This window comes from Carica papaya, chromosome 8 (genome assembly GCF_054855325.1).
Source record: "Carica papaya isolate Zhongbai chromosome 8, ASM5485532v1, whole genome shotgun sequence".
NCBI lineage: Eukaryota > Viridiplantae > Streptophyta > Magnoliopsida > Brassicales > Caricaceae > Carica > Carica papaya.
Window position 1 is genome coordinate 5,138,194 of NC_142316.1, and position 20,673 is coordinate 5,158,866.

A 20,673-nucleotide genomic window follows, 5' to 3' on the forward strand; every position below is an offset into this window, starting at 1 on the left:
TCAGAAATATAAACATGCTCCCACTAATTTTATATATATACACTGACCAACAATGTTTTCTTTAAATTTAAAAAATAAAATGGTATCATTAAACTTTATATACCATTGTCTGGAAGCTTGTTTAAGACCATAAACATATTTCTTTAATTTACAAACTAAGTGTTCTTTTCTTTTCTTTACGAACCCTTCAGGTTGATCCATATAGATATCTTCATCCAAATTCCCATTCAAAAAAGAAATTTTCACATCCATTTGATGTAACTTTAAATCAAAATATGCTACAAGTGCCATAATGATTCTAAGAAATCCTTTTTAGAAATCGGAGAGAAGGTATCTCTATAATTTATATATTCCTTTTGAGTAAAATCTTTGGCCACTAATTTGACTTTAAATCGTTCGATACTGCCTTTAATATCGCAGTTGGTCTTGAAGATCCATTTACAATCAATACTTTTATAATTATCAGGCAATTTAACAAAATCTCGAACATCATTATGGTCCATAGACTTCAACTCTTCTTTCATAACTTCAATCCATTTATTAAAATCATCACTTTTTATAGCTAGTAAAAACATAACCGGATATATTATTATCCCAATATCAAAATCAAATTCTTGTAGATATACCACATAATCATATGATATAGTAGATTTCCTTTTCCTTTGAGATCTTCTTAAAGGTATTGATTGAGGTTGTTTTATAACATTTTCAATGACGACATCTTCTTATGGTAATAAACCATTTCTATTATGTAGCTCGTTTTCAGTAACTTATTGAGAAATATGAGCAAAAGTTGTTTCTTGAGGAAAAAATGGCGGTGGGATATCCACTCTTATTTCCTCAAGGTCTACTTTTTTTGACACTTCACTCCTACTAATTTTGCCATTTTCTAAGAATCTGGTAGTACCAGTTTTAACTATTCTTGTACCATGGTTATGACAGTAAAATCTATACCCTTTGTACTTATCTGGATAACCAATAAAATATCTAGATATTATTCTTGAATTTAACTTTTTTCTTATGAGGATTGAATATTTTTGCCTCCACTGGACAACCCCATATATGTAAATTTTTTAAACTTAGTTTTCTACCAGTCTATAACTCGAAAGAAGTTGTAGATATTGTCTTACTAAGAACTCTTTTCAAGATATACAATGTGGTCTTTAAGGCTTCACCCCTTAAAGAAATAGGTACAGAAGAATAACTCTTTATACTCCTAACCATTTCCATTAAAGTACGACTACGCCTTTCAACAACACCATTCTGCTGTAACGTACATGGCATTGTGTGTTAAGCACAAATGCCATGTTTTTCTAGGAATATGGCAAATAGACCAGGATTTTATCCTGACTCATTGCATCTACCATAAAATTCATCACCTCGATAAGATCTCATAACTTCAACCTTTTTATTTAATTGTCTCTCAACCTTTGTAATGTACACTTTAAAGATGTCAATGACTTGATATTTATCATGCATTAGATATAAATAAGTATACTGAGATAGATCATCTATAGAGGTGATAAAATATCTCTCTCCAGTGAAATAAGGAATGAAGAGTGGTCCGCGAATGTTCGTATAAATTATCTAAAAAAGCTCATTACTTCTTGTGACATCTTCTTTGTATGTTTAGTTTTTTTTCCTTTTATGCAGTCTATACATACTTGGAAATTAGTGAAGTCAAGATTTTGTAAAATTTCATCATTTATTAATCTCTCAATTCTTTTCCTAAAGATATGCCCTAGTATTTTATGCCACAAGAATGAAGAAATTTTATTAATTAAGCCATATTTTGATCCAATATTTGAATGCAAGGTAACTAAAGCTTGTGTAAATTCATGATTCAAGCAAATTTTATATAAACCATTATATAAAATACCAGAATCAACTAGCATTGAATTAAACACTAAACTTACTTTTTCATAACCAAAATAAATTGAATATCCAACAACATCTAATTTGGATAGCGAAATTAAATTCCTAGAAATTGAAAGAACATAAAAAGTATTCAAAAAATCCATCTAATGACCAGTCTTTAATAACAAGTGATAGGTGCCTATAGCTACCACTTCTACTTTGAGACAGTTTCCCATATAGAAGAACTTTTCACTTTTTTTCGTTTTATGAATAATAATGAATCTCTACATTTAATTAGTAATATGAGTTGTGGCTCCAGAATCAATCCACCAAGTGTTAGAAGAAACCTTAACAAGATTTGATTCATAACATACAAAAGAAAGATTCATACCTCTCTTTTCGAACCAAGCTTTATACTTATTACTTTTCCTTTTCACATGACCTTTCTTGCCACAAAAGTAGAAATTCAGAGTAAATTTTCCATTATGTCTCTAGTTATTCTCCCTAAGTCTACTATGTTTCTTTGGTGGAATGTTCTTTACTTTTTTGGATTTGCCTTTATTCTTCATAGCTCCATAAGTAATTGTAAGGGCAAAGTTATGTCCATATTGCTTTAATCTTATTTCCTTTTGAATACACTTGTAAGTAAGCTCATTCATATTCCACTATTCATTATTAGTGTTATAGTGAATTTTAAATAGAGCAAACTACGAAGGAAGTGAGTTAAGGACAAATTGAACTAAGAATAATACATCTATATTCATGCCCAATGCCTTAAGTTTTGCAGCCTTTTTAGCCATATTCAAAATGTGTTGCTGAATTTTTTTCTGACCATCATATTTCATGGTGGTCAATTCAACCATCAATGTACCTGCATGAGACTTATTAGCGTATTTGAAACATTGTTCCACAGATTTTAGAAATTCTGAGGCTATCTCAGTTTGAGGGAGGAAAGTTTTGATGTTAGTGGCAATGACCATTCTCATAAACATAAGACTAAGTTTGTTTGACCTTGTCCAGACTTTGAATTGTTCCTTCTACTTCAGAGTACTATCATCAGTAACTTCATGAGGTTTTTTAATTATCAAAGCCAGATCAAGATCCAAACCAAGTGAGAATTGGACCTTTTTATACCATTTCGCAAAATTTGACCCATCAAAAGTTGTCATTTCATATGCAAGAGAATATAGTAAAGTGAGAATTGTAAAAATAGAACAATGCTCACAGTAAGGCCTCAAGTATATTTATAAAATTAAATTTATAAATGATGAACTATTGATATTATTATATTTTTTTCTTTGGGAAAAACGTTATCATATCTAGTGTTCACTCAAAAGGGCTTAAAATACTTAATATTTTGTGTCATTTATATGTTACCTTTGGGTATCCATCTAAATAATATAAAATAAACTACCAGTTCATAATTAGTAGAAAGTGACTCTCTTTTGGGTTAGCCTCAATCTTATAATTATGAAAAAATATATATATTACTCTTTTATAACTCTCTCTTAATTCTTTAATATAGTTTAATTAACGTAAAACTCATCAACCTGGGTTAATTTGGTAACTCACCGTGTTAATAAATCTTAAGTCATAAAACTACGAAACCATAATTTATATAAAATATACATAGATATTTACATTTTCACTACTTGTAATTTAACATATATATATATAAACTATTAGTATAATATATATATATATATAAACTATCAATATAATAATATATTAATATACACATATATAAACTATCAGTGTAATAATATATATATATATATAAACTGTTAGTGCAATAATATATATGTAAACAGTTAATATTATAATATATAAATAAACTGTTAGAATAATATATATATATATATATATAAATGATTAGTGTTAAATTATATATATATAAACTGATAGTGCAATAATATATATATTAATTGTTAACATAATAATATATAAATAAACTGTTAGAAAAATAATACATATATAAACTGTTAGTGTAAAATTATATATATAAACTGTTAGTGCAATAATATATATATTAACTGTTAGTATATATATATATATATAAACTATTAGTAATAATAATATATATATATATATATATATATAGAAACTGTTAGTAATAATATATATATACATATAAACTGTTAGTAGAATTCTACGATGTATGAATTCAATCTTGGTCTGATACTAAATGTAAGAAACTTTTATGCTGAAGTCATCATTTTATTGAATCCAACACATTTTAAGAAAAGAAAGATAACATAAAGTTATAGTTACATATCGTTTTGAGATGATGCAGTTATAATGTGATTGAGAGACCTCTTGAAAAAAATCTTATTCTCTTATTCACTTTTTCTCTTTATCTAACTATTAAGTACACAACTTTATAATTTTAGCTGATGGAAGACACATTGAAAGGAAAATTTGTGCTCCTTTTATAGATGAGAGAAGAAGCTAAAGTACATTCAAAGTAATTGAATGTGTTGATAACCGTTTCTATTATTATAGATTAATACATATAATATACAATAATTCTATAATTTATTTTAACGTTACCCACTTCATCAAAGTATAGTTTCTTTTATAATGGTTATTTATTATTTTGGGTATTTTTTAAGTTGGCTTCAAGTGTTATAAATAGATGAGAAAATAAAATACTAGTTTAGTGGGTCATCCACTTAATTGCTAAAATTAACAGTTTAGTGAGGTAGTCTGTGAATTCGGATTGAAGAAGAGCAAGTGTGATCATTCAGTCTTCTATGGATAATTAATAGCAGTTAATATACTTATTGTTTATGTTGATGATATTATGATTACATGATATGACCATACAAGAATATCATCTCTCAAGTCATTTTTCCTTACCAAGTTAAATACCAAATACTTGGAATAAGTAAACTATTTTCTGGGGGTTGAAGTAACAAGAATGAATGAATTTTGCAACATTAGAGAAAGTATGTACTTGGTCTATTTGCAGAAATATAAAAGTTGGGAGCTAAGCGATGCAATACGCCTATGATACCAAATGTACATCTTACAAAAAATAACAGTGATCCCCTTGATGATCCAAAAAAATACAGATGACTAGTTGGAAAATTGAATTATCTAACTGTGACTCGTCCAGATATTGCATATCATGTCAGTATTGCAAATCAATTTATATCTGTACCTATAGTTAAATATTGGGAGATTTTAGAACAAATTCTGTGCTACTTAAAAGGTACCCAGGGACTCAACATAATATTTAGAAATCATGAACATACTCACATTAAATGTTTTATAGATGCTTATTGGGCTAGATATAGGATCCATAAGAGGTCTACTACGGGCTATTGTATTTTTGTTGGTGAGAATCTCGTATTATGAAAAAATAAGAAGCAAACAATGATATCTTGCTCAAGCGCAAAGTCCATAGAGTTATAACCCAATCCACATGTGAAGTCTTATGGATACATCATCTTTTAAATGAAATAGGTTGAAATCCTACATCTTTTGTAAAATCTTGGTGTGATAATGTAACGACCCCAGAAATTCAAAAAAAAAAAAAATAATTTAAGTGTGAAAGTGAAATAAAAGGTTAAGGTTTACATTCCTTACATAATAACTTAAAAGTACTAAACAGCAATACAGAATTAATTCTTTGAAAGAAACACGAGAAATAAGGAAACAAATAAAAAATAGAAAATATCTAGCATCTACTCGCAATCTTCTTGCAGATTGGGCTCTGGAACCAGGTCCTCTTGATCTGAAATGGTTAAATAAAGAATGAGCTACACTAGCCCAGTAAGGATATCATACTATATCACTGGCACAGAAGTAAAGGTTGGTATAAAATAAAAACTACTAATGGAGCATTAAACTTAGTAAATTCATTTATCAATCATAAAATCATTTCTTGTTCACTTACCATAGTGGAATTTATGAAAACAATCTATAAAAAATAATAATACCATACAGATCATAATTTCATGAACCATCAGCAACATAGAACATATTATAAATCTATATCTATTAACAATAAATCAAACTATAACTGTTTCTCTTTTCACCAGCCTACTAGTATCCATGGGGGTTTATAGGGATATCCCCGCTACACGTGAACCCTTTTCTTTAACAATCTCAATTATAGGGCCGTTCCCATACCCCGTCCGGTATAAGTGCCAAAACATTAAACCTCAATACCTCGTTCGACATGAGTGTCAAATTATTCAGTCTCCATACTCTGTCCGGTATGAGACAACGTTCGCGGTAGGGTTCCCTATATACCCCGTCTGTCCACCATCTCCCAATATATCTAGTAAGGCTTCCTTTTCATCTAATCATTTAATCATACGATTTTTTTACCGTTTAAACTTTATTTTTCTCGATTTAGCAGTAAACACGTAAAATAAACCATACATGCGTTCAAAGTCATAAAATAAATAAATAAGATATCATCATGCAGTAAACTGTAAAAATAATCAACAACAGCAGTAGATAATTTTCGATTCTGTCTCCATTAGCAACCCTTAATTAATTATATATATTTACTAAAATCGCACAAAATACCACATTATTATTTATTTAAACTTTAGTTCTATGATAGAGAATATGGTGATGGATCCTTACTCGATTTAACACCAAAGAGCTACGCGGTTTACTGCGCCTACGGGCGGTTCTTGGGTTCCCTGAATTTTTTTTTTCTGAAAGACTGAAACGCGCTTATAGTACCTACAAATATTCCAAATAAATTCAAAATCAGTTCCAGGGCCCTCTCGGTCAATTTCAAAAATCCGGCACGGTGGCTCCGCCATGCTTTGGCAACTGTGTTGCCGCCCGCGGTGGCAGTTCACCTCAGGTTGGCCATTTTTAGCTGAATTCAGCCGATTTGGCATCGATTCCTGTGAGCAAAAACCTTAAAGGGCCTCGGTTGGCCGAAAAAATACGAAGAATCGAAACTCACCAGCGGCGGGGCTCTCCGGTGTGGCGGCTCCTCTAGCTCACGTTGCGGTTGGGTGTTTCGCTTCAGTCAACCTGTAGAGAAGAAAACGGTGATCACAATGGTGAAAAAATTAAGCAAAACAGGAATCGAGAAGGGCCTCATCGGAGGCAGTTTGTGAAATTTTTTGTGGCGGCGGCGTCGAGCTTCGCCGGTATTTTTTAGCCAATTGGTGGTCTTTTCACTCATATTTGGCCATGGGTGAGCTTAAAATTGAATTTCGTGCAAAAATAAAAGTTTTTACCTTTTTTATCGATCGAAAAGGGTTCCGGTGCGGCGGCGGGTGGTGGCGGTCGGCTCCCCGGTGGCTGGGTTGTCTTCTCCAGCGAGGGGTTCTGGCGACTAGGATTATGGTTTTGTGCAGATGGAGGTTATTTATATCCATCCTCTTTTGATCTGGACCATCCATCGCGTTTGATCTGGACCATCTGATCGCGATTAAATAGGAAGTAAATCTAGACCATTCATCGCGATCCAATCTAGACCGTCCATCGCGATTCACTCTGGGCCGTCCGATCACTTTTGAATCTGGCTGTTCGATTACGTTTGGGAGGGAGCGCATCCAAGCCGTCCGTTTTACCCATTTTTCTTAAAATTATTTTCAATTAAATCCTCTTTACATTTTATTTCATTTTTTTACTCTAAATTAAATAAAACAGAATACAATAATACAAAATAAAATAATAAAAATTTATATCTATTAACTTTTAATCAGTAAAAAAAAAATTGTTGTGTTACAACTCTGTCCCCTTTAAAAGAAATTTGGTCCCTCAAATTTGTCTCTCACTCTCAATCGAACAACTGGGGGTATTGGACTTTAAAGTCTGCTTCTAGCTCCCACGTAGCCTCTCTCAGTTTATGGTTCTGCCATATAACCTTTACGAAGAGAATTTTTCGGTTGCAGAGTAATCTGCTCTTTTGATCCACAATGCTGACCGGTACTTCCTCGTAGGATAGATCCTCCTGGAGTGGAAGAGGCTCGTGCGCCAAGACATGAGAGGGGTTCAGGTTGTACTTGCGTAGCATGAACACATGAAACACGTTATGGACATTGGAAAGTTCTGGAGGCAGTGCTAGTCTATAGACAGCGGTACCAATTCTGTCTAAGACTTGAAATGATCTAATAAATCAGGGGTTCAGTTTTTTCCTCTTGCTGAACCTACTGATTTCCTTGAAAGGAGTGATCTTAAGGAACACCCGGTCGCCTTTCTTAAATTTCAAATCTCTTCTCTGGGTGTCCGCATAACTCTTCTGTTTGCTCTGAGTCATCTGAATGTTCTTCCTGATCTTAACTATTTTGGATGTAGTCTCCTCTACTAGATTTGGGTCGAACAATTTTCTATCACCTACTTCTTCCCAACAAATCGGCGATCTGCATGGGTGCCCATATAACGTCTCATACGGATCCATGCCAATACTCGTTTGGTAGCTGTTGTTGTAGACGAACTCTATCAGGGATAGATGGTCATCCCAATGGCCCTCGGAGTCAAGGACAAAAGCTCGGAACATATCCTCAAGTGTACGGATTGTCCTTTCTGACTGTCCATTGGTCTAAGGGTAGAATGTAGTATCAAGGGACAGATTCGTTCCTATGGCTTGCTGAAAGCTATCCAAAACCAAGAAGTGAACCTGGGGTCCTTGTCGGACACTACTATCACTGGCACTCCATGTAATTTAACTATTTTCTGGATATATATTTTTGCTAACTTGTCCAATGGATTGGTCATCTTGATGATCAAGAAGTGGGAAGACTTGATAAGGCAGTCAACAATTAACTAGATGACATCATGTCCTGAGTGTGCCTTAGGTAATCCTATCATGAAGTCTATGGTGATATGTTCCCATTTCCATTCTGGGATCGGTAATGGTTGAAGTAGCCCGCCTGGGCGCTGATACTCTGCCTTAACCTGTTGACATACCAAACACTTAGAAACAAAGTCAGCTATATCTCTTTTCATCCCGTTCCACCAAAATCGGAGTCGCATACTTTGGTATATTTTAGTGCTTCCGGGATGTAAGACAAACTTTGAACTATGGGCCGCTGTCATGATGTATCTCTTTAACTCACTGTCACCTGGAGCACACACCCTGTCTTGGAATCTGAGCAACCCATTGGCAGAGACTCAGAATTCTGAGCTAACTTCATATTCTGCATCTTTCTTGAGGGCTACTAGGGCAGAATTGGCGGACGAGCTTCCCTTATTCTCTGAATTAACTCAGGCTGAATTGTCAGGTGACCCAAACATGTGACTCTCCTCAAGTCCTGAAGCCGTACCTGTTGTGTGGCCCCAATTTGCCTGCATTCTGAAACCATCAAATGGGCTAATGTACCTGCATTTTTTCTGCTGAGTGCATCGACTACCACGTTGCCCTTACCCGAGTGATACAAGATGTCGCAATCATAGTCCTTAAGAAGTTCTATCCACCTTCTCTGATGCATGTTGAGATTCTTTTGAGTGAATATGTGTTTCAAACTCTTGTGATCAATATAAATCTGAAAGGTCTCTCCATATAAGTAATGGCGCCAAGTTTTCAAGGCGTGTATGATTGCAGCAAGCTCTAAGTCATGGGTAGGATAGTTTTTCTCATGACTCTTCAACTGTCTGGACCCATAGGCTATGACCTTCCCATACTGCATTAGAACACAACCCAGACCTAGGTATGAGACATCACTGTAAACTGTATATCCCTCGATCCACTCGGCAAGACCAACACATGTGCAGTAGTCAGCCGCTTCTTTAGCTTTGAAAAACTTCTTTCACAGTCCTCATTCTACTCAAACTTGACATTCTTCTTTGTGAGCCGAGTCAGGGGAGCAGCTAGACTAGAAAATCCTTTCATAAACCTGCGGTAATAACCCGCCATCCCAAGAAAACTACGGATCTCTTTAACTGATGTCAATTTTTCCCAACCGAGCACTGCTTTAACATTTTCAGGGTTCACTGACACTCTATCCTTTGATATGATGTGTCCTAGAAAGGTGGTCTGCTCAAGCCAAAATTCACACTTACTCAATTTTACATACAACTTCTTTTCTCTAAGAACCTGCAAAACCTGAGCTAGATGATGAGTATGTTCCTCTCTGCTTTTTGAATAAACCAGGATGTTATCGATGAACACAATAACAAACTGATCCAGAAATTATCTGAATACCATGTTCATCAAGTCCATGAAGATGACTGGGGCGTTGGTTAGTCCAAATGGCATGACTAGGAAATCATAGTGTCCGTACCTAGTTCAAGAGGCTGTCTTGGGGATGTCTCATGTCCTAATTTTCACCTGATAGTAACCTGAACGCAGGTCTATTTTAGAAAAGACTTGGGCACCCTGCAACTGATCCAAGAGGTCGTCAATCTTGGAAAGGGGATACTTGTTTTTGATTGTGACTCTGTTCAACCATCTGTAATCAATACATAACCTCAATGTCCCATCTCCATTTCTGGCAAAGGTGACTCTAGCACCCAAAGGGGACACACTATGTCGAATAAAACCACTGTCCTACACTTCAATGATCTGTTTCCTTAGTTCCTCTATCTCAACACGGTTCATGCGGTAAGGAGCAACCGAAATAGGCTGGGTGTCTGGCTGTGAATTCGACTTCCTTGTCCACTGGCAGTCCGGGTAGTTCATCTGAAAATACATTTGAAAAGTCTCGGACTACCAGAATCTTTTGAATACAATTCTCTTTCTTGGGTTTGCCTAGTTAGAGAAAACAGTATAGTTAAAGTACTCGAGAATAAGAAAATTTGCCATGAAGGAATAAATGCTAAATGATTTTATTAATTTGTAAATGGCTCCTTATTAAGAGGGTTAAATACAACCTTCTTGCTAAAATAATTTACAGTACCGTGATAAGCCTCTAGCCAATTCATTCCTAAGATTACATCAAAATTTTTCGTGTCTAATTCTATCAGCTCCACACTCAATTTTTTATCTGTTAATTCTACGACACAAGCCCTGTAGACAACTTCTCCTAATAGTGTCATACTCCCAGAAGTAGACACAAACAATATAGAATCAAGTTTATCAAGTAATACATTAAATTTTGATGCAAAAACAGGTGAAACAAATGAATGCGATGCACCACTATCAATCAAAACATGAGTAAGATAGTTACAGATAATGTACATACCCTGTACCACGTCCGGGTTGGCTTTTGCATCCTACTGGGTTAGATTGTAAGCTCTGCCCTAGATAAGAGGTTTGCCCTGATTCTGGTTCCTTGGGCACTCCCTCGCATAATGTTGGGCACTACCATATGTGCGACATGTGTTGTTGAGGCGGTAGCAGGGTCGGTCCCCATGATCCCTGCCATAATGCTGACAAATCTTACTGCGTCCTACCACTAGAGCCTAAGGGGGAGCCTGGATCACCGGCCTGGGCCTCTTGTTCAGTTGAATAAGCGCAGTAGGTGTTGGTTTGCAGGGTCGAGCTGAGGGTCTAAGGTTCCCTGCTGCCTGATAGAGGGTGCAGAAGCTCCTCTCCACTAGTTATGCTTTGGCCATAATGGCCGAATAAGTCCTGAGCTCCAGCACAAATAAATGTTGTCTAATCTATGGGCGGAGGCCCCACTCGAACCTTCTAGCCTTCCTGCCTTCATCCAACAATGCCTTAGGGGAGTATCGGCCCAACTCTAAGAACTTGCAAGTATATTCTGACATGATTATGTTTCCCTGGACAAACTTCATCTCCTTCAGATGTTGGAGATGCTCTGGAAGGTACTCTGCATGAAAGGCTACTAGGAATTGTTCCCAAGTAACTAGAATATGTAGGGTGGTCTGTTTGAGTTTCCACCAACGGTCTGCTTCTCCCACTAACATGTAGGTAGCAAGGGTGACTTTCTATTCGAGAGTCACTCCCAGGGTCTTGAAGACCTTCTCTGTCTCTACTAATCAGTACTCGGCATCTTCAAATGAGGATCCCTCTGCAAAAGTAGATGAGTTTAGTCTCTTGTACCTCACTATGTAGCCTAGGTCAATTATTGGAGGAATTGGGTCCCGTGAAAGAGGGACTAGGCCATGTTGATGGTAGACTGAGGGGCCCTGGATGGTACTTATTGATACAGTGGGGGCACTAGATTGTACTGTGGCGGTGTCGGCTTCTATTGTGGCTGGGACACCAGATCATATTGTGGTGGTGTCGGGTGGTACTGTAGAGGAGCAGGGTCGTACCGGGATGGCTCGGGATCCTCTCGCTGCAGGGATGGCTCAACCTGTGGTAGCGGAGGAGGGTAAGGTAGCTCCCTCCTCTCATCTCGGCCTTGCTGAGCAGAAATGATTTTCTTTAGCGTTTCAAATATCCGGTCAACATCTTCCCTAAGCGAACCATCCCGGGCTGCTCGGTTTAGTGGGGGTCTTCCTCTTCTCATCTCTGTGTATCTGCATTTCACAAGGAATGGTTGAGTGATAATTCATTGTTTTGGTGTTTCCCTAAGGATTATTGTGTAAGGAATGGGTCCGAGGAACACAGCTTTGGTACTAACTGTAACGATCCCAGAAATTCAAAAGAAAATATATAATAATTTAAGTGCGGAAGCGAAATAAAAAGTTAAGGTTTACATTCCTTACACGATAACTTAAAAGTACTAAACAGTATTACGGAATTAATTCTTTGAAAGAAACACGAGAAATAAGGAAACAAATAAAAAATAAAAAATATCTAGTATCTACTCGCAATCTTCTTACGGATCGGGCTCTGGAACCAGGTCCTCTTGATCTGAAATAGTTAAATAAAGGATGAGCTACACTAGCCCAGTTAGGATATTACACTACATCACCGGCACAAAAGTAAAGGTTGGTATAAAATTAAAAACTACTAATAGAGCATTAAATTTAGTAAATTTATTTATCAATCATAAAATCATTTCTCATTCACTTACCATAGTGAAATTTATGAAAACAACATATAAAAAATAATAATACCATACAGATCATAATTTCATGAACTATCAGCAACATAGAACGTATTATAAATCCATATCCATTAGTAATAAACCAAACCATAACTGTTTCTCTTTTCACCAGCCTACTAGTATCCATGAGGGTTCATAGGGATGTTCTCGCTACACGTGAACCGTTTCCTTTAAAAATCTCAATTACAGGTCCGTTCCCATACCCCGTCCGGTATGAGCATCAAAATATTAAACTTCAATACCCCGTTCGGTATGAGAGTGAAGCGGACCGTCCCCATACCACATCCGATATCAGCGCTAAATTATTCAGTTTTCATACCCCGTCTGGTATGAGACAACGTTCGCGGTAGGGTTTCCTATATACCCGATCCGTCTACCATCTCTCAGAATATCTGGTAAGACTGCCTTTTTATCTAATCATTTAATCATACAATTTCTTTACCGTTTAAATTTTATTTTTCTCGATTCAGCAATAAACACGTAAAATAAACCATACATGCGTTCAAAGCCATAAAATAAATAAATAAGATACCATCATGCAGGTAAACTGTAAAAACAATCAACAACAGCAGTAGATAATTTTCGGTTCCGATTCCATTAGCAACCCGTAATTAATTATGAATGTTTACTAAAATTGCACAAAATACCGTATTATTATTTATTTAAACTTCAGTTCTATGATAGAGAATAGATTGAGGGATCTTTATTCGATTTAACACCAAAGAGTTAAACGGTTTACTACGCCTACGGGCGGTACCTGGGTTCCCTGAATTTTTTCTCCAGAAACTGAAACGCATTTATAGTGCCTACAAATGTTCTAAATAAACCCAAAATCAATTCCATGGCCCACTCGGCCAATTTTGAAAATTCGGCACGGCGGCGGTCCGCCACAGGTCGGTCGTTTTTGGCCATTTTCGATCGAATTCGGCCGATTTTGCATCGATTCCTGCGAGCAAACACGTTAAAGGGCATCGGTTGGCCAAAAAAATACGAAGAACTGAAACTCACCGACGGCGGGGCTCTCCAGTGCAGTGACTCCTCCAGCTCACGTTGTGGTTGAGTGTTTCGCTTCGGTCAACCTGTAGAGAAAAAAACGGTAATCACAATGATAGAAAAATTACGCGAAACAGAAATCAGAAAAGGCCTCATTGGAGGTAGTTTGTGAATTCTCCATAGTGGCGTCGTTGGGCTTCGCCAGTATTTTTCAGCCAATTGGTCAGTTTTTTCACTCTGATTTGGGCATGGGTGAGTTTAAAGTTGAATTTCGTGCAAAAGAGGAAGTTTTTATCTTTTTTGGCGGTCGAAAAGGGTTCCGGTGCGGCGGCGGGTGGAGGCGGTCGGCTCCCCAGCGAGGGGTTCTGGCGGCTAGGGTTAGGGTTTGGTGCGGATGGGGGTTACTTATATTCATATGCTTTTGATTTGGGTCGTTCATCGCGTTTGATCTCAACCGTCATATCACGATTAAATAAAGAGTGAATCTGGACCGTTCATCGCGATGCACTCTGGGCCGTCCATCGCGATTCACTATGGACCATCCGATCGCTTTTGAATCTGCTCGTTCGATTGTGTTTGGGAGGGAGCGCATCCAGGTCGTTCATGCACGCTGGAACGACCCTCAGTTGTTCGATCGCGCGCACGCGGATCGCCCGCGTGGCCCCCCGTGGCCTCCCACGTCAGCGCCTCTACCACTTGGCGCGTCCTGGTTGGTCAAGGTTGCTGTCTCAGCGTCTGACGTGCCAAAACTTTCTAAAATTGCGTTTTGGCCCATATTTTTTGATTTTTCTTTTAAAAATATCCTCAGAACACAAATTTTTACCCATTTTCTCCAAATTAATTTCAATTAAATCCTTCTTACATTTTATTTCATTTTTTTTACTCTAAATTAAATAAAACAAAGTAAAATAACAAAAATTTATATTTATTAATTTTTAATCATAAAAAAAAAAATTGTGGGTGTTACGTTGACTTTCATATCATCTCAAATTCTATGTATCATAAGAGTGCCAAAAATATCGAGATTGATTATCATTTCATGTAAGAAAAGATTTAAGAAAACTTTATATTTACTAATTATATGAAAATATGAGAATAACTTGGTGATAAATTCACAAAGTCTATGAACGAAACACGGATTGAATATATTGGGAACAAGTTGGGAATGATTAATATCTATGCTCCAGCTTGAGAGGGAATATTAAAATAGGATAGAATATTTCATGTACAAAATAGTATAATTATGTTTTCAAATATGTAAGCGGTAATTAGGAAGAAAATTATTCAAGTCATTTATGTTGATTACCATAGATGAATCTGTTTACATGTATATATATCTCTACTTTTATTTCAATAAAATATAAAAAATATTTAATATTTTTTCCTAATTCTTTATAGTTATGTTTTAGCTAATGAGGAGCTTCAGTTGTTCTATATGCATATTTAATGCTTGTACTAACAATGTTTTTCAATATGGTAATTTAACTATCCTTCTAATTTAAGTTTTTTGGTTGAATTATTTTCTTATTAATAAACCTTTCAAGAGTTGAACAAGATTGATGCACATAAGCTAACAAAGACTTAGCTGAAAGAGCTTGTTGAGTTATACAAGTAGCAGTTTCGGGTAAAGGATGCCTTAAACGTGAATATGATGCTAGCTTGTTATTTCATCCAAGGTAGTTTTACAAAATGTAGACTGCTGACATGAAATCCATATATTCTCCTCATTGCAGGCACCACAGTAAACTCGTCACCTATGACTGGTGTCTATGCTTACCGTTTCCTTATTTCGAGCTATAAACTACAATCTGTAGTGGACAAATCGAACCGATCATTTTGATTATTATGTACTATGATGTTGCACAAATAAAAAGTGAGTTTTCTATACTGTGATGCATTATATATGATGTTTAGTCATTTAGTTAGAATAAGTTTGTATGAATTATTCCAACATTGGAACTTTAATTATAAGATTTAAATGGTTCTTAAGGGCAACTTTTAGGTGTTTCGGCATTATAATGATAGTTGTTTCTTGAGTAGAAAAAATTGTTACAAGTATTTTAAGAATACAAATGAACTAATAGATTCTATAAATATAAATATAATTAGTATAATTTAAATCCCATCTTTTATAATTTTTTATTAATATTTAAAATAAATTACTTATGTTTATTTAAATAATTATTAAATGCTTTTTACAAGAAAAATACATTTGTAAATGAACATTTTGTTTTCTTTAAATATTGTAATTTAATTATAAATTATTATATTTATGGAAATACAGGAAAAATACACGTCATTTTACTAAATATGCAAGTTTTATTTAAAAATAAGAAAAATTAGAGTAGTATAAAATTCGAGATAATATATTACAATTTCTACTAAAAATCTTGATGAAATTGACTCTAAATAAATTATGCATAAATATTTAAATAAATTTTATAAAATTTTTAATTTATTCCAGAAAAAAATTCAACTCATAAATTAAAAAATATAAAATATAAATTTACAAAATAAATTCTCCAATTTCTTTTAGAAGTCGTTAGATCCAAGAGAAGAATCAAAGTCCAACGCGGAAGAACAGCAAAATCAACTACATTTACCTTTGAAAACCACTCACTCTGCCAAAACCAATCTAAAGCATTCTGTTCATGTGCTTCCAAAAGTGAATATTGCAGTAAGAGATCACACAAAACTGTAAAAGTTGGATAATGTTCATGTATTTTTATTATTGTCTCAGTACACGAACAAGTTTATTTTCTTATTTATGCAAGCAACACATTTCCTAACACCGAGCAGTACGGATTTGATTTACGTAAACTGTTAAATCCGCATATCGTACTCGTGTACATGTATCAAGTTGCTTAGCTGAGGAGAAACTGCATTGAAAGAAACAAGATGTAGTTAATTAGCGCAAGGGCTGCAAAGATAAAAAACCAAATGCATTTAGCAATCTACTCTTCAGACAATTATCTTTGATAAAAAAATTTCATGTTACTATGTTAGGGATGGCTCTAGATGCAGTACCAGAAATCGCCGCCTGTAATACTCAAGAAGCTCATCTGGATCATACTTTGTCTGCTTATATGCATCCATCTTGTTCATCTCCTGCACAATAAATCTTATAATTCAAGAGCCCAGAAAGGATTTCGTAAGAACAGCAATTACTATAACGAAAAATCCTTTTTTAATAAGGATTCATTTAAAAGCTTACCTAAAACGCCAACCCTTTTTTTTTAGAGCAAAAGAGAAAAAAATATCATGAAAACCCCTAGATGCTAGATATGCATGAGCTCTCATCAGATCGAACAATACCACCAGTACGAGTCCTTTAGTAGGAAACAACATTGCACCTTCCAGGGTCCCATGAACTACAACTACCACTTCCTAGATAAGGAATTGATAGAACAGCAAGTGATTCAAGATAAGTAACTAGATACAAGTCCTGTAATAAGCACCCGAGCCAGGAGTTAACTGATTCAATCTTTTAAGGAATTCATAGAAAAACTAGAGAGCAAATAAGATTACAAAGCCACAACTCCATACTATAACAAAATTTAAGGATTGCAACCACTGTTAACTCAAGTGGTACAACTCGGTTACCAGAGGGATATTATTGTCCATTGAGAAGTCTGTTGACTTGAGACCCAGTATAACATAAGGGTGAGACAATTAATAACAATTAGCCAATTGCTCAAACTGAAAAACATCTCCAAAAATATAAGGCTTCTCAAAGTACCTCAATCCATGCTGCTAATTTTGGCCTGCCCTCTCTAATATCATATTTCCACACATCTAAGAAGAAGAGTTGGAATCTCTCAACAAACGGAATATAGGCTATATCCACCTGAAATCACTTTTCATCCATAAATAAAACAGAGAACAAGAAAATACATTCAAAATTATTTGACTGTGTTGTCACTTTTCGTTATGGCCTATTACATATTCGTACTGCATCATTAATGATGGATGGTTGTGTCTTTACATGTTCAATAAAATTATGAAAATGCTTTAGGTCAATGCTTTGAAAAGGCATACAATTATGCTCTGAGAAGCTTACCAAGCTAAATCCACCAAGGAAGAAAGGACCATCATCAAATTTATGCAGGGAATTTTCCAAGTGATCAAAAGCAGGACCTAGTCCAATATATCAAACATGTTAAGCTAAACTTGAACCGATACACTAGATTACTTTATTGAGGTGCACCGAGTTTTAAATCCTACCAGCTTCCTTTATCGTATCTCCTTTGAATGAAGTAAAGATAAACATGATAAATGTATCAGTATACTTGATCATCTCTTCAGCAAAATCTTTTTTGGCAGGATCCTACAGATTTTTCACCTCACAACCTTAGTCAAAGTCCTAACAGAAGGAAAATGGAAATTTTCCAACAAGGAAGCAAGAAAAGTTCTGCTTAATTTACATCAGGAAGAAGTGATGGCCCTTCAAAGTTACAATCCACATACTTGATTAACTCAAGACTCTCTCCAATGACTTTGCCATCATGCTCCAATGATGGCACCTATTGATAAGAATTTTTCATAAATGTAAGAGCAATTTAACAACATTATATTTTGTGAGTTGAGAAAACTACCAAACTGGAACAGAACAAAACAAAAGGCTGACATGCAATTGTAAGCCAAATAAGTTGGTAATGAATCATCCAAGTTATTCAACAGGTTCATTCATATAAAATACAGGAACTCGAAGTTATGCATACATAACATTCTGCAAAATAATTGACTTGAAGTTATTCTTCTGGTACGAGTCCGGTGGCAATCATGCGTTCAAATTCAAATACTTTAATAAGCTTGACTCCTTGGGGAAAAGGAAACCCGAAAGACAAGGTCCTGAGGCAATCATGCATTTGTTTATGCAACTATATGCATAGATAGCAGCAGATGTTTTATGAAAGTCAAAATATAACAAAAACCTAATAGAACTTCGCCTGTTTGATGTACAATATAATCAACTAAATCCTCAACAAAAAGTTAGAACATACAGGTTTTTAACCATTGAAACTTGAAAAGTAATTTGTCAAAATGGGAAAGGCAAATCATCCATTCACCATCTAAGACATGAATATATATGACTCATTTAATGATTTGTCAATCGACTAAAATGGCATCCATGGACTATCAAACTTTACCACATCGACCACAGAATTTTCAATAAAGATATCCAAAAAAGCACCGAAGAGGGTTTTATGAAAGTAAATAACCTTATTCTGAGGGTATACTTTCTCCTTATACCAAGTAGGCCTATCCCTGAGGTTCAGAGGAACCAATTTAATCTTGTCTTGTAGTCCCTGCAAGCCAAGGTCAGTCAGACAGTCCAGAGAGGACAAAACAAGTGGGATCGTGAATTAACTAAAAGAAATTAAAAAATATATTTCGATAATCTAACTGATAAATTAGTCGAATTTTCTGTTGTTTCTTTAAAAAAAATCTGACAATAAATACAAATACATAAAAAACATGTTCACTTTTTGACAAGAACAGAATTTTTTAATAAACTAATAAATTTTAACAAGGTCGTCTATTGCGTCCAAAATTCTCAGATAATTGTCCTTATTCAAGTCCATTCGAGTTGGAGGACTTATTTGTAAAATAAGTTTCTTAGGGAAGAAAAACAAAAAATGGAAAATGAAACTGAAAACTTAAAAATAAACATGAAAACGAGCATCAAAATCAGAAAACAATTTTATAATTCCATACGTGGTTCTTTTTCAATTTGATAAAGGCAGTTATACGAAGAACATATTTTGCAAAAAGAAAAAAAAAAGGAAGAGAAATCGAAAAATGAGAGAGGAACAACCTTGTAATTTCTAGTGATCCACACACGCTGCGCAAATGGGCAAATGTCGCTAATATACAACCTTGTCAACAAGAAAAACCAACAAAAAATATCAGATTAAGAAATCAGAAGTCAGAATTGATCAATTCAAGTTATAAACCTCGTAGTTCCATCAAAGAGAGGCGGCTGATCCGCAGTAGAATCCAGCGCGGGGGGCAACTTCTCTTGCACGCTAAAATCATCAAAAACGAAAATGAGAAGAAAATAAGCTTCACTAGAGTAAATACAGACGCTAAAACTCGAGGAATTTTCAAGAGATTAAGCGATTCGTACGCAGTAGCCATTGATGGAGTTATCTGGAAGTTTCTTCTGGCCGATGAACAAAGCGCATGGTTTGTGTTAGATTCGTCATGAGCTATTTATAGGAGTAGTTGGTGCAAGTTCAGGGATCAGGAGTGACGTCAAACGTTGTCGTTTTGGATAAACAAATCGGCACCATGTGAAACTGAATAAATTACGTTTCGTACTCCGCCACTAACGATAGTGACAACAAACATAATAATACTGAATTCCTTTATTTAGCGGAAGAATTAACTGTTTAAAGATTACATTTTTTGTACGTTTACTTAAAATAATTTAAAATAGAAAAAATATTAATAGTAAATATTATTAACTTCTATTCGAAATTGATGAAGTGAAAGAGGTACTTGTTTAGCTGGTCTTACTATTTAGGATCTCAATTTTGGTCGTCATAATATAAAATGGTTAATAAAAAATAGATAAACTATACTGCCTCAGTAAGAATATCAATATCTTACCACTGATACAAAAAATCAAATAATTATAGAAAATATAAAACGACAAATGATACATATTTTTAATAAAATTCGAATGCTAGTGCATTCATTACTCGTATCATTGAAAACATTAGTATTTTCTTCTCTAACCTGTAACTTCTCAAGCACTATACATTAGAATAACAATCTAATTATGAATATTATACATTTCAATAGATATATAATATTTAACTCTTAACTATTGCTCAAAGTTGGTTTATTTACCATGCCCATCGCTATTTTATCATTTTACTTTTCTCTACCAGTATCATTGGAGATCCATAGGGATCCCCGCTACACGTAGATA

At 34.9% G+C, this 20,673-nt stretch overlaps 1 protein-coding gene across 5 annotated transcripts; it reads right to left on the reverse strand.

Annotated features, from left to right (window-relative positions):
* Positions 1-16,437: 16,437 nt before the first annotated feature.
* LOC110809888 (glutathione S-transferase L3-like) lies at positions 16,438-20,019 on the reverse strand. Of its 5 annotated transcripts, XR_015814017.1 has the most exons (11): positions 19,864-20,019; positions 19,691-19,762; positions 19,552-19,612; positions 18,956-19,042; positions 18,158-18,256; positions 17,958-18,060; positions 17,794-17,870; positions 17,473-17,580; positions 16,948-17,178; positions 16,761-16,841; positions 16,438-16,612 (listed from the first exon to the last, which is right to left on the reverse strand). XR_015814017.1 is itself a non-coding variant. In XM_088209695.1 (10 exons), the coding sequence occupies exons 1-10, from the start codon at positions 19,872-19,874 to the stop codon at positions 16,598-16,600; spliced, it is 714 nt and encodes a 237-aa protein (XP_088065821.1). In that variant the 5' UTR covers positions 19,875-20,019; the 3' UTR covers positions 16,438-16,597. The 5 variants fall into 5 exon arrangements, 3 of the variants coding, with proteins under 3 accessions (XP_088065821.1, XP_021891548.2, XP_088065822.1); XR_015814018.1 differs by lacking the exon at positions 18,158-18,256; XM_088209695.1 differs by lacking the exon at positions 16,948-17,178.
* Between the last annotated feature and the right edge of the window lie 654 nt (positions 20,020-20,673).